Source organism: Pezoporus flaviventris, unplaced genomic scaffold (genome assembly GCF_033815535.1).
Source record: "Pezoporus flaviventris isolate CSIRO_AGI_PZ_B2104156 unplaced genomic scaffold, CSIRO_AGI_Pfla_v1 ptg000023l, whole genome shotgun sequence".
Lineage (NCBI taxonomy): Eukaryota > Metazoa > Chordata > Aves > Psittaciformes > Psittacidae > Pezoporus > Pezoporus flaviventris.
The window spans coordinates 7,068,909-7,083,471 of NW_026892571.1; the positions used below are offsets into that span (position 1 = coordinate 7,068,909).

General features: G+C 59.8%; 1 protein-coding gene across 1 annotated transcript; it reads left to right on the plus strand.

The window, feature by feature from the left end:
* The first annotated feature begins 1,589 nt into the window (after positions 1-1,589).
* Positions 1,590-14,204, plus strand: SLC4A9 (solute carrier family 4 member 9). The gene is made up of 21 exons (XM_061456504.1): positions 1,590-1,883; positions 3,646-3,806; positions 4,019-4,168; positions 4,298-4,359; positions 4,435-4,592; positions 6,099-6,186; positions 6,467-6,621; positions 7,219-7,335; positions 7,554-7,728; positions 7,978-8,111; positions 8,226-8,497; positions 9,180-9,213; positions 9,294-9,498; positions 9,621-9,734; positions 10,312-10,473; positions 10,670-10,848; positions 11,069-11,141; positions 12,379-12,447; positions 13,258-13,431; positions 13,826-13,981; positions 14,122-14,204. The coding sequence occupies exons 1-21, from the start codon at positions 1,633-1,635 to the stop codon at positions 14,170-14,172; spliced, it is 2,940 nt and encodes a 979-aa protein (XP_061312488.1). The 5' UTR covers positions 1,590-1,632; the 3' UTR covers positions 14,173-14,204.
* Positions 14,205-14,563: the final 359 nt, after the last annotated feature.

The following is a 14,563-nucleotide window of genomic DNA, read 5'->3' on the forward strand; positions in this document are numbered from 1 at the left end:
CAAGGGAAGGGGTGACAGCTGTTATTCCTGCCTGGATCCTGCTGCCTGCTCCCTCTGACTCCCACAGCCCTCCTGCTGCACCCCACTGCCAACCATGCACATCCTGTGCTGGGGCAGCCCCACGGGAGGGAGAGACAGATGGACCCCTGGGAAGGTTTGGGTGCCCCCAGAGCAAACAGCCCAGCAGCATGGGGCAGGCAGCTGGGGGATGAAGGCTGAGGGAGAGGAGGGTGCCAGGCTCCAGCCCCGTGGGTAGTGTCTGTCCCCAGCAAGGATGGCACGTGGCAAAGCAGGACCCAGATGCTGACCCCAGTCCCCACCTCAGCCCCAACACCCCCACCCCCTGCCACTGCTCTGTTCCCACTGTGCCTGGGAGCCTCCAATGAACCAGGGATGGCTTAACCCAAACCCAGTGCTGCATGACTGAGGGATGCCTTGGATGCCTTCTCCCCTTCTGCCTGCACTAAAGGGGGGCAGGATGAAATAGCTGCTGGGGCTGGGACTGGAAGGAGCCCTAGGGGTCAGCTATGGGACAGAGCATGAGTATGGGGGAGAAGGTTGGTTGTAGCTCTGGACAGTGAGGTTGATGTGGAGAAGTGTCTCCCCACTTCCCCTGGGGCTGGATCCAGCACCATCCTCTCCTCAGCCTCAGCTCCCAGCCCATCCTCCCTGAGACATGGGCCAGCACCGAGGGATCACTCCCTCTGACCCCAAACGTGACTCCTGCATGGTGGCCACTAGCCCTGTGCTGGGCTGAATACTGCCTGGGGCTGGTGGGTTCCAGCACAACCTGCCCATGCCGGGCTGGTGTTTGTGTTGCCTGCCACTGTGTTTGCACTGCACACAGCACAGCTGTTTGTTTGCACAGAGCCACAGGAGCCAAGCCCGGTGCTGGTGCCGGTGTCAGTGGTGGGCACGCAGCAGGCAGAGCACACACAGGGTGCTGCTTCTCGCTGGTGGCACTGTGCTGGCCATGCCACCTCCCTGTGCTCGACAGGGCAACGCAGCTCTGCCCGCATCCTTCCCCCTGGCACACACTGCAACATCCGCTGCAGCCTACGTGGTGCTGTTCTCACGCCGGGATGGCCACAGTCCTGACGTGCTCCTGGCCCTCGCCATGAGCCCCATCACCGGCAGCCCTGTTTTACCCCACTCTGGATTTGCTCAGATGTGACACATCCCTCCCCAGCGCACGTCCTCACATCCCCTTTCCCAGGAAGACCTGTCATGGGGCCGTGCCACCCCTCCTGCCATGGACAGAGGCACCGATGCTGCCTGGGGTTGGCCTTACCATCCCTTCACCAAAGCCTTGTGGGGTGCAGGAGGGTCTGGGGACATGCTGCTCCCCATGGACCACGGCAGATAGTCCATGTGGGTCACTAGAAGGAGGCAGAGGCTTCTGCTGGACTCTGGCCCAGGCAGGTGGCCGTGGTGGCAGGAGCCAGCCATGCTGGGACCCCTGAGTGGCCCTGGTGTTGTGAGGTTGTTGTTTTGGGCTTGGCTCCCGTGCATTGGTTTGTGGCCAGTTGAAACTGGTTTGCAGCTTTTATAAGGTGTGGGATGAGTGGGATCCTGCAAGTGCCAGCAGCTCCAGAGGGGAGCCCACACGTTTGGCTGTGCGTGCTGGTGGCCATGCGAGCCCACGTGCCTGGAGTGGATGGTGTGGCTCTCCAGGCAGCAGATGCCAGCTCACAGCCCAGACCAGAGGAGGGGAACCATGAGGCTCCCTATCAGGCTTTCGGCTGCAGCATCTTCCCCTCCAGCACAGCCCCAGCAGCTGCCCTGCAACAGGACTGGAGGGATACTGCCTGCCCACTGCTTTTCATCCAGCTCAACCAGCTCCTCAGCACCCCAGCAGGGCTGGAGTGGAGAGAGATGGCCAGGTAGGTGATGCTTTGGGAAGCCCATCGTTTCAAAGCATTAGGAGATGCTGCTCTGATGGAACCCACAGCATCTTTGAAGGCTGGTGGCTCCTCACATCAGCCCCAAAGCAGGGCTGCTCACCACCCTCTGCCCATAGCAATGTGTGCACTGCTTGTGCTCTGCCTAGTGACTTATTTCACAGGAGAGGGAAGGGTGTCAGCAGGGCGCAGGCAGTGATCCCGTATGGGCACAGTGCCCTGGCTTCTGCTCATCCCTTTGCTGCCTCTGCAAGGCTCCAGCAGCTTAGCTGAGGCTGGGATGGTGCTTTGTTTCTGCCCAGATCTGGCTGCCTGGCAGGTCTCTGGAGGTGACTGGGTGGGTAGGTCAGGGCAGGTTGGCTGGGGACGATGGGGACCAACAGGGATGAACCAGGGCCAGCTGGTGTGAGGCAGGAATATGGCTAGGATGTCCCCACACCCCTCACCATCCTCCACAGCTCATCAGGCAACAGGGGGACATGGGCTGTGAGGGCCTGGAGGCAGAGATGGGTCTGTCTACAGGGTCTGTCTACAGGAGGGGGCAAAGCCAAAGAGCTGTGGCTGTGGTAGCTCCCCCAGCACCCAGCCCTCTCCTTGCAGCACCCTGCTGTGGGCAGCAGCCGGCCCTGCTGAGGGGCTGCCCCATGCAGTGTGCCCAGCCACCCGCAGCACTGTGCCCACCCAAGGGGACAAAGGGAAGCTCTGTCTGCACCTGGCAGTTAAATACTCGGCAGAGCCCGAGCATGGCGAACAGCTCAAGCCATTTCTGGTTTGACCCTGCTAACAGCAGGCTAAGCCCCAGCCCCAGCACAGTCTAGGGATGGGTGGGTTGGGAGCAGCCCTGCAGAGAAGAACTTGGGGGGTCCTTGTCACTTGGGTGACAGATGGGACATGACCCAGCTTCAGTGTGCACTTGAGCCCAGACCCCCATCATGTGCTGGGCTGCATCCCCAGAGTGTGAGCAGCAGATCGAGGCAGGGAATTCTCCCCCTCTGCCACACTCTGGGCAGACTTCCCCCTGCAGTCCTGATTCAACTCTGGGGCAACAGCACCACAGGGACATGGAGCTGTTGGAGCGAGTCCAGAGGAGGCCACAGAGATGCTGCAAGGGCTGGAGCAGCTCTGCTCTGGAGCCAGGCTGAGAGAGTTGGGCTGGGTCAGCCTGGGGAAGAGAAGGCTCCTGAAGGGGAGACCGTACTGAGACCTTTCAGCCTATAAATGGAGCTTACAAGAAAGACGGAGACTTTTTACCAGGGCCTGTAGTGACGGGACAAAGGACGAGGATAAATTTAGGTGGACACAGGAAAGAAATGTTTTATGGAGGCACTGGCACAGGGTGCCCAGAGAAGCTGTGGCTGCCCCATCCCTGGCAGTGTTCAAGGCCAGGTTGGACAGGGCTTGGAGGAACATGGACTAGTGGAAGGCATCCCTGCCCGTGGCAGAGGGTTGGGCTGGATGGTTTGTGAAGGTCCCTTCAAACACAGAGACTTCTGTGGTCCTGTGACTGGTGAAATCCCTTGATCAGGGGATGGGGACAAGGTGTAGGTCAGCAGGAAAGGGGATGTGACCACTGAGGCTGCCCATCTGCCCTTGCTCCATGAGCCCACTGCAGCTCCCTCTGAACCCCCAAACTCCCCTGTCTGTGCCAGTCTCATGCCAAGCTCATGGTAGACCCAAGATGCAGATCCCACTACCTGGCCCAGGGCACAACATTCTGTTCTGACCCGCACATCTCCCCTGGCAGGTGGATAAAGTTCGAGGAGAAGGTGGAGGATGGTGGGGAGCGATGGAGTGCACCCCACGTTCCAGCCCTCCTCCTGCACAGCCTCTTCCAGCTCAGGACATGCCTGCAGAAGGGAACTCTGCTCCTGGATCTGGATGCTCCTAGTTTCAAGGAAATAATTGGTACATGGGAAATGTGAAGGTCACCTCCTATGGTGGGGCTGGTCTTTATAGAGATATCTATATTTATGTATATCTATATAAATGCACCAATGTGCAATAGGCAGGTATCTTGTGTGGCTGTTTGCTGCTCCAGCAAAGTGGCCTTTCCCCCCGGCAGCCCTGCAGCAGGCAGCAATCCAGGGGCACTCAGAGCTCTCCCCATCCCTTTGCAGACAAGGCTCTTTCCGGGCAGCCCGAGGGAGCGGAGCTGCAGCCAGAGCTGCGGGAGCGCCTGGCAGCCCTGCTGCTGCTCCAGCCCCGGCACCAGCACACCCAGTCCCCACTGCAGCTGCTCGCCCAGCTTGGCCTGGCTCCCTGCAGAGGTAGGCGCATGAGTGGCCACACGCTTGTCACACCAGGCACCCTCCACTGCCACCAGCAATACGATGCACACATGGTGGCTGGCTGTTCCCTTGCACATATATTCTGCTGCTTGTTGCCTTTCTTTGCAGGAAAGGCCAAAAGCTGGGCTGAGCCTGGAGCACAGCTCTCTGAAACACCTCTCAAGGAGCAGGTAAGGCAGGAAGAAGCTTGGCTGAGGGCAGCTGCTGCATCCGGAGTGCCCAGCACTGCATCCCTCTCCTTGCAGCTGAGAAACCAGTTTAAGAAGAAGGTCCCACCAGGCTCTGAGGCTGCCCACATTGCTGTTGGGGAGGTTGAATTCCTGGAGAAGCCCTTCACCGCCTTCATCCGCCTCAGGCAAGCAGTGGCCCTCGGCTCATTGGCTGAAGTCGCTCTCCCCAGCAGGTAAATAGAGCATGGCTGAAGGCCCTGCACCCCTCTTCATCCCTGTCCCCACTCCCACCCATCCAGGACAGGGCTTTGCTTGGCAAAAGCAAAGGGTACAGCATCCAGTGCCACACACAGCCACAGAACCTTCCCCTCCTGCTTTTCCCAGCTCCTTAGGAGCATCCTGGGATGGGCTGAGAGTCAAGCATCTGCTGGGAGCCTGGGAGGGACGTACCCCGGGTTATCTTCACCTAGCTCTGCATTCACTGTCCTCCTTAGACGGGTGCGGGTGCTCCTCGTGTGCTGCACCGGAGCACAGGGGCTTGTGTCTGGGAAGAGGCACAGGAGCCTCCTGCCCTCCCACTGCCCATGACACACTACTGAGGGCTGGGGTGGCTCCTGTGGCACTGTTGGTGCAGGGGGAAAGGAGGAGGGCAGGAGGTGTTCCTCCACGGTTGAGGAATATATCATCTGAAGCCTGAAAGGGGAATGGTCAGTGTGCCCCTGGAGCTGAGTACTTAGGGAGCGTGTGGAGGAGGCAGCCAGGGATCAGGAGGGACATTGCCACCTCCTGGTCACTCTGCCCAGAGCACCGGTCCTCCGGGAGCTGGATGGAGCAGGACATCCATCCACCTCCAGCTCTCTCCTTGGTGGGAGATGGGTGGCAGGTCCCCGGGGAACCCCCACTGGTCTTGAGTGGCTCACGACAACCCCTTGCCCTGTATTTTCCTTCCCCAGACAGGAGAGTTTGTCCCTACCCATCCCTTTGCCCTGGTGGTATTCACTTTGTCAGCCCCCCTGGGCTGTCCCACTCGCAACAGCCACCATCCCAGAGCTATCTCCCACCCAGGTCCTTCTCTAGGATCTTAAGGTTTTCCCAGTGCCTTTCTGAAGATGCCTGGGTGAGAGCAGTTCCAGGTGGGTACCATCACCTCCTGACCCCTCAGAGCAGGCTCCAGGAGACTTCCTGCACCGATGCCGCATGTCAGGGCTGCACTGGCTCTGTCGAACTGCCTTCAGCCCTATTCTTGCTGACAGAGGAGTTTTCCTGCCCCTCACTGGAGGTTTGCCTGGGGTACAATCACTGCAGCCTCAGGGTACCAGGATGGTGACTGGTTTTGCCAGTTTTGAAAAGGAGTAGTGGGTTTGGTTAAGTATTTGGATGCGCTGTCCCTCTGCAGACCACATTATTTTGCAGGACCCTCTGAAGGGTGAGATTTTAGCCACATTCCTTCAAGGACTCTGAGCCCTCTTTCCAATCTCCTCCATGTTCCTGACAGTCCTATCAAACATGCTGCCCCTTCATCCTGCAAGCTCTCCTCGCAGTGCTAACACTGCTGCATCCTGCCTGTGAGCAGCATTCCCATAAGCAGGACCCCACAGACAGCCCCATCCCAGATCTCAAGCCCCACAAGCTTGCCAAGCCAGCATTCCCAGCATCCCCACAGCACCATGGTCTCCCCTGGAAGAAGCATCCCCCGACAACAAGGTGGCTGCTCAGGAGATATTCTCTCCCACCTACAGGTTCCTCTTCATTCTCCTGGGTCCCCAAGCCAAAGAGAAAGCCTACCATGAGGTTGGCAGAGCCATGGCTACACTGCTGACGGATGAGGTGAGCCTGGTAGAGCATCCACGGGTGGGATGGGCTGGGATGAGGCCATGGCTGAGGACATCGGGGCTCCTATCCTCTGAAGGCTACATCAGAGGAGTCAGAGGAAGGGTTGAGCTGTGGCCTCCCTTGCCCAGGAGAAGAAAGCAAAGTTCTGTGGTTGGTCTGTAGGATGTCGGTGCACCTCGATGGGTGCCTTTCTTGGTGATGGCTACAGGGTGGGAGGAAGGCTCCAAGCCCCCAAAGGCAGGAACGTGGTAGTTAAACCATGTTCTCCCCACAGCTCTTCCAAAGGGTTGCCTGGCAGGCTGAGCACCGACGGGACCTCATTGCAGGGATGGAGGCGTTCCTGGATGAGCTGACAGTGCTTCCTCCAGGGAAATGGGACCTCAATGCCCGAATCCCTCCACCGAGCTGTTTGCCATCCCTGCATAGGAGGTAGGCTGGAGGGAGGGACCCACAATCTTGGCCAGCCCCTCTGCAGTATCCCATGTGTAGACCTCTGCCCATGACATTGGAATCTTCATCTCCTTGGGGATGAAGATATGCTGGAACCAACCTTTGCCAGTGAGGTCCTCCCAGCCAAGACCCTCTGACCAAGCCAATGAGCACAGCTCTGGTCCCCGCTGCTGTTAGTCCTGCTGTCTCACTTGGGAGGGGATGGCAAAACCAACCTGCATGCCCTTCGGGCAGGAGCTCCTTGGAATGCTGAGTTTCAATGCTCAGATGGAAAACTCATCCTCTGAGCTGCACCCCTCTGTCTCTTCCCAATTCCTCTATGAAAAACAGTCTGTGAGGTCTGGCTCCAGGGCTTGCTGGAGATCATGGTTGGGTTGGGACCAAACATGAAGGTCATAGAATTCATCCTCCTCCTCCTGATGTTTCTCCTTCTCATTATCAGGGGACACATGAGGTCCTCCCAACCTTGCTTGCACCCCTGTCTCCCCTCCATCCTCCATGTCCCCTCATAGCATCCCCTAGGTGTAGCTGGCTCCTCAGGGCTCCAACCTTGTCTCATGCTCTGCTCCGCCACAGGACTGCAGTGCACCCACCAGACCGGCAGTCCTACAGCAATGGGGACACGGCAGCAGGAGGAGACAGAGCCAACCTGGGGCACCCATGCACTGGGGAGGAGCTGGAGAGGACAGGCAGGTGGGTGCCTGGAAGGATGCGGTAGGTGGAATGTGCAGCAGGATGCAGGGTGCTGAATTTGGGGCAGGGCACTGCCTCTCCCCAGCACATGGAGCCACCACATCCAAACCCCTCTGGGCTGGTCCCAAGGGAAGGGACTGTCCCCTGCCCTGCAGCAATGCTGGGTGGTGACGGCCAATGTGGGGGGCCTGCTCTGAGATGTCCCTGTGCTGCCCCAGGCTTTTTGGAGGGCTGCTGCGGGACATCCGGAGGAAGGCACCGTGGTACTGCAGTGACTTCTCCGATGCCCTGCACCCCCAGTGCCTCTCAGCAGTGCTCTACATCTACTTGGCCACAGCCACCAACGCCATCACCTTTGGGGGCATGCTGGGAGACGCCACTGCCAACATGCAGGTCAGTGCAGCCACGGGGTACCCTGCACCAGTCCAACGGGTCTGACAGGTGCCCATCACTACCTGGTGAGCCTCGGGGCATCCTGAATATCACCTGGATCCTGTGCCCTTCCCCGGCCTCTGCAGCCCCCCGGGCACTGACCCTGAGCTCCAAGGGAGGTGTGGGCAGATGCCTGCAGCTGTGCTGCTGTTGGAGACAGGCCCAGGACTCTTGTCCCCTGGTGCCTGGCACCTATTCCCTGTGTTTCAGGGAGTGCTGGAGAGTTTCCTGGGCACAGCCTTTGCCGGCTTCGTCTTCTGCCTCTTTTCTGGCCAGCCCCTCACTATCCTGAGCAGCACTGGCCCCATGCTGGTCTTCGAGCGCCTCCTCTTCTCTTTCAGCCAGTAAGTGCCCTGCCAGAGATGGCTCCTTGGCCCACTGTCCCCTGGCTGGGACACAGGACACCATCATGCCAGGAGGGTGTCACTGTTGAGTGCTGGGGTCACCCTTCCCACCAGGGACCACAGCCTGCATTACCTGGAGTTTCGCCTCTGGATTGGGCTCTGGGTGGCCTTTTTTGGTGTGGTGTTGGTGGCCACCGAGGCCAGTCACCTGGTGCGGTACTTCACCCGCTTCACCGAGGAAGGCTTCTGCGCCCTCATCAGCTTGATATTCATCTACGACTCCCTGAAGAAGATGCTGAGCCTGGCAGACACCTTCCCCATCAACTGGCAGTACCGGCTGGACAATGTCACCTCCTACAGCTGCGTCTGCAACTTGTCCAGCCCTGGTGAGCCCAAACAGCCGCTGGGCTGGTGGGGAGCAGGGGGCAGCTGCATGGAGCTCCACTGGGACCCAGCCGCCCAGCTAGATGGGAGAAGGTGCTGGAGGAGGTGGTGGCTTAGCCCCATCCTTGCCTGCCAGACCACATCGGCACCTTCCTCCACTCCCATCCATGCAGTCTGTCCACCCATCCCTACCTCCTGGCACTGCCCAAGCACTGCCCAAGCATTGCAGTGCCAGGAGCACAGAGCGCCTTGGGCCAGATCCTGTGGCTCTGGGAGAGGGGATGCCAGGGGCTGGAGGTGGGCGTTTGGTGGGTGGGTTTGCACTGCTGGGTTTGCACTGCTGTTTCTAGCCCAGTCTGTAAATCAGAGGGTGTTCCCTAGGGCCCGAAGATGCGTCTACACTGATCCTGCACTGTGTACCAGAAACACCATGTACCAAATGCACCACCAGCCTGGGGCCAAGGGTGCTGGTGGTGCTTCATGAAGCCCTTCACAGGAGCTTCCCTCTTGGTGTTTCCTGAGCATCACCCAGTGCTGGGGCCTCAGGAGTCCCATAGGGCCCCATCCAGCACCCTGAGCCCTTGGGGAGAGCCTGAGGAGCCACCCTGATGGCAGCACAGTCCCAGTCATCCCTGATGGAGTGTGCCTGTTGTGCTGGCACTCTGACCCCCCCATCCCTTGCAGGTCACAGCTCCGCAGGGAACAACACACTGCTCCCGTCAGCCATGCAGGTACAGCCCCTGCTCTCAGGCAGGCAGGAGAGGGGCTGGGGACCTAAGGTGCCCATGGCCCCTCCTTGCCACCTGCCCTGTCCCTGCAGCCTTCAGCAGCCCCCGCTGGGCTGAGCAGGAGCCAGTGCCTGGAGCGGGGAGGGCAGCTCCTGGGGACAAGCTGCCAGTACGTGCCCGATGTCACCCTCATCTCCTTCCTGCTCTTCGGAGGCACCTTCCTCTCCTGCTCTGCACTCAAGCGCTTCAGGAGCAGCCGCTACTTCCCTGCAGGGGTGAGCACCCTTCAGCCACCCCTCCCAGTGGTGTGGGGATGGCTCTGGGTGCTGTGACCCAGGGGTGCTCTGGGCCAGCCCCTCACCCTGGGCAGCCCAGGCCAAGCCCCCTCTGTCTGCAGGTGCGGAAGCTGGTGAGCGACTTCGCCATCATCCTGGCCATCCTGGCCTTCTGCGCCGTTGATGCCACCCTGGGCCTGGAGACTCCCAAGCTCCTTGTCCCCAGTGAGCTGAAGGTGCTGATGGGGTGTTTTTGCAGGGGGTGGGTCTGTGCACCCCACAGTAGCCATCCTGCCACGTTGTGGCTGTTCATGGGTCCAGCCTTATAGGGATGCAGGTTGTGCCCCAGCAAAAGAAGGGGTTGAATGACAGCAGGTCCCATGCTCTGTAAACAACCTGGCTTGGTCCTGCATGAACTACGTCATGGTACAGCTCACACTGGAGCAGGAGCCACAAGCTCAAGCCCAGGCTTGGGCTCCCCACCCTGGGTGTGGAGCGCGGCTGGCAGCACCTCAGAGCAGCCCGTGCTCACCACCACCTCCTTGGACTTGCCATCATCAACACCCAGTGCCATGTCCTTCACCTGCTCCCCGGGGCATGTGCCCAGCTTTTGGCTTGGGATGCTCAGGGGCAGCCACCTGCTCTGCCTTGGGGTGGGTTGGTGGGTCACGCTGTCCTGCATCATCCCCAGGATGAGGGAGGATGCTCTTCCTCTCCCCATGTGGAGCACCCCTGGGGCTGCTCCTGTCACCCAGCTGGGCTGCAGACCCTGCAGGCAGGTGGGAGCTGCCATGATCCTTCTGCTCTCTGCAGCCCACAAACCCAGGACGGGGCTGGATCGTCTCGCCCTTTGGAGCCAACCCATGGTGGGTCTGCCTGGTGTCTGCAGTGCCTGCTGTCCTTGTCACCATCCTCATCTTCATGGACCAGCAGATCACAGCTGTCATCCTTAACCGCAGGGAATACAAGCTGCAGGTGAGTGGGGACAAGGGACAGGCAAGACCCAGACAACAAGGAGGACCCAAGTACAGGCTGGGCCCCAAAGGTCTGGGCACAGCCAAAGGGAGAACAGCACTCTGAACCATTGGCAAGGTGGGCAGACCCCACTGTGCCCCTCTGACACTGCTGGGGAGATGCCTCATCCCTAGCTCTGCTGACCCTCCTGTTGCAGAAAGGAGCAGGCTTTCATCTGGACCTCCTCTGCGTCTCCCTCCTGATGGTCGCCACCTCTGCTACTGGCCTCCCCTGGTATGTCTCAGCCACTGTCATCTCCCTGGCGCACATGGAGAGCCTGAGGAAGGAGAGTGAAACCTCAGCCCCTGGCGAGCAGCCTGAGTTCCTGGGCATCAGGTACAGAGTGAGCCCAGGGACCTCCTGCCTGTGGCTGCAGTCAGGGGACAGGGACATACCCACGCTGCCCAGCTGAGCTGGTTTAGTGGCTGCTTGTGTTTCCCGGGGGATGCCATAGTTCCATCAGAGCTGAACAGAGAGGAGACCCTGGGGAGGGCAGCTGTGGGTTGTGGGCTCCTGGGGGACCCCAGGCACCCTAACATCAGTGCTGTGCCTGCAGGGAGCAGAGGCTGACAGGCATCGCTGTTTTTATCCTGATGGGACTCTCTGTCTTCATGGCACCCATTCTCAAGGTAGGAAGCCTGGTGCTGGGTTTGGTCTCTTGTCCAAGGCGGGGGGCAGCCATATCCTGTAAGGCTGGGAGGTTTCTGTTGTTCATCCCATTGATCCATCACAGAAGCCTGGCTGGCAGGCACAGGGAGCTGAGTGCTGTGTGGGAAGGGGCTGGGAGAAGGGCCTGGCGGGAGCACCACAGGACAGAGGGCACAGCAGCACACTGCTGCCCATGTCAACCTCCACATGGGCATCGGGTCCCTTCCTGTCCCCAAACACACCCACCACCGTGGTAGGGTGAGCCTGGCTGGTGCTGGCTCTCGCTTGTTGCCTCTGCCACATTAGGCAGAGCCCAGTACACCCTGGCCACATCTGGATTACATGGGGCAGGGGGAGGTCCCTTTACCTCTGTTCTCACCTCTGAGGATGGGCTTGTAATGCCTTTGTTATGGACCCCCACAACATTCTTACCTCCAAATTGGAAAGATACGGGATTGATGGATGGACTGTTAGATGGATCAGGAACTGGCTGGATAGTGGCATCCAAAGAGGAATAGTGGATCAATGTCCAAGTAGAAACAAGTGGTGTCCCTCAAGGGTCCCTACTGAGATCAATATTATTTAATATCTTCATCAATGACATAGCCAGTGGGATCAAGGGCACCCTCAGCACATTTGCCAAGCTGAGTGGTGCGGCTGACATGCCTGAGGGAAGGGATGGGATCCAGAAGGACCTTGGAGGACATGGGCTCATGTGAACCTGAGAGGTTCAGTGAGGCCATATGCAAGGACCTGCAGTGGGGTTGGTGCAGCCCCAGTATCAATACAGGCTGGGGATGAACGGGTTGAGAGCAGCCCTGAGGAGAAGGACTTGGGTGGACTGGTGGGTGACAGACAGGATGACCTGGCCATGTGCGCTTCAGCCCAGACTCCAGCCCCCCCCCCCCAACCCTGAATGCTGGGCTGTATCCCCAGAGCATGAGCTGCAGGTCAAGGGAGGAGATTCTCCTCCCCTAGTCACTCCGGTGAGACCAGAATTTGGTGCATGTTTCTCCTCTCTGTCAGCTGCCTGTCCCCACACAAGCAGTGTAGCTGGGAGCAGGTCCAGACATTAAAGCCCTTGAAGCCATGAAATTAAACTGGGCTGTTGGAAATGAAGGAAGCAAAAGCCGCATGTGAGTTTTGTGCAGGGGAGGATGCTCAGTGATGGCAGCCCCGTGGGGACTCACACCCCTCTGACCCTCGCCTGTCTTGCAGCACATACCAATGCCGGTGCTGTATGGGGTCTTCCTGCACATGGGGGTGGCAGCGCTGAACAGCATCCAGGTGAGCAGGGCTGTGCCGGGGTGCTGGGGGGGGGGCTGTGTTGGGGCCGGCTTCACACCTGCTCTCACTGTGCAGCACAGCCCTCGTGTGATGTGCAGCCTGGCACGGGGTTCAGGGGGACAGAGCAACCTTCCTGGTGCAGATGAGAGGGGAAGGGAGGTGTCTGGGATGCTGAGGAGCACTGCTGCACTGACAGAACAGTGGCTTGGGAGAAGTGGAAGGACCAGTGGATAACCCAGACTTCCTCTCAAAGCCATAGTGATGTCCCCATCCGAGAGCTGCAGGCAGAGCTGGGACTTGCTGGTCCTTTGGTGCTCGCACTGCCATTGATGTACCAGCTCTGTTTCTCTGCTGATAAACCCACAGAGAGGAAAAAAAATCCCCACTCCAGAAATATCTACCTTTTTTTTTTTTTTATTTTCCTCTAAATGGCACATTTTCCTTGCAATTACCCAGCTCTGGATGACAGGCTAGGAAACCCCCTCACTCCTTCAGTCTGCTTGGGGAATCCGGGGTTGAGCTCTGGCAAAGACAGCAGCAGTTTCCTGCAGGCAGGGATGGGAATCCAGGGGTTGTCATCTCTCACTTAACCCTTTAAGACCAGCTTGAGTCCTTTCTAGATGCCTGTCTGGGGTGATGGACCCCTTGCCTTGCATTCACACTCACCCATCACGGTATTGGCCAGTGCAGCTGGCAGGAGGGCTGAGTTGTGGAAATAATACCAAACCTACCCAGCTGTGGGCCCAACAGGGAGATGGGTGAGAGCTGCCTGCAAGCTGGTGTGACCCACACTCTGTCCTCTCGCTACAGCTCACAGACCGTGTGAGGCTGCTCCTGATACCAGCCAAGCACCAGCCAGACCTTGCCTACCTCCGGCATGTGCCCCTGCGCCGGGTGCACCTCTTCACCATCATCCAGCTGCTGTGCCTGGCTCTGCTCTGGGTCGTCAAATCCACTGTGGCTGCTATTATTTTCCCAGTGATGGTAAGAGAACCCTTTTAACTGGGCAGCACTGCTTTGGAGACAGGCTGGGTGCTGCCCACATGCCCTGAGCATCACCAGAGTGATGCCTAGTCCTCCACCTGGGCATGAGACATGGGTGGGATCACATGCAATGGCAAGGCATGTTTGGGTGCTCAGACCCTCAAGGGCTGCCAGGTCCCTGCAGTTCATGGCTTGGCACCAGCCTTCACCTCCTGGTTTGGAGCTGTCACCGCTTTTCATCATCCCTTGGGAGCAAGGCAGGAGAGGTGGCATGCCACCTCACTGGCATTCACCGGGGGACAAGAGGGGATGTGACAGGGACCACACTGCCCGTTCCCTGGTTGCCAGCCCCAAGCACTGTGCGATGCTGACCCGCGATTTGCTCTGGCCCCAGCTGCTGGCCCTGGTGGGGATCCGGAAGGTGCTGGAGCGTGTGTTCTCTCTGCATGACCTGAGCTGGCTGGATAGCCTCCTGCCTGAAACCGCTAGAGGGGAGGCAAAGGGAAAACAGGCCAGGAGGCGGAAGGAGGATGAATGCAGTAGCGAGGAGGTGGGTGACGTGCTGGGTGCTGTGCTCCTCGCAGCCACCCCTGAGCGTGCTGGTGCGGGGCTGAGCCCGGCCTGAGCCAGTCTACGGAGCTGCCTGGTGGGAGGGTGGCGAGCCCTGAGCCCTCTTCCTTCTCCCTCCAGTGTGAGCTGATGCATCGCCAGGGACCAGAGATCAACATCTCCGTCAACTAGGCTCGCAACCGGGGCGCAGGGCACGGTGAGGGGCAGAGGGGACTGGGGACAGCCGTCTGCTCTGGGCAGCGTGAGGCCTGTAATCCTCACCGGGGGCCGGTACGACCTCCCGACCAGCCGTGCCCGGCCCTGCCGCGGGCAGCACCTCGCCCGCAGGCCCCGTCCCGCCTGCTCCCGGGGCCGGGGACCCGCAGCCCCCTCCCACCCTCCCGCTCCGGTCTCTCCCCGTTGTGTGTCCCCCCGGCCCCCCCCCTTGGTCCCTGTCGTCGCCTGTCCCGGCCTGGCCGCGGCGGTGACAGAGGCCACGTGGCCGCGCCAGTGACGTCACAGCGGGCGGGGCGGAGTGACAGCGCGCTCAGCCTATGGCGGGCCGCCCTCGGGCCGGGTGCGG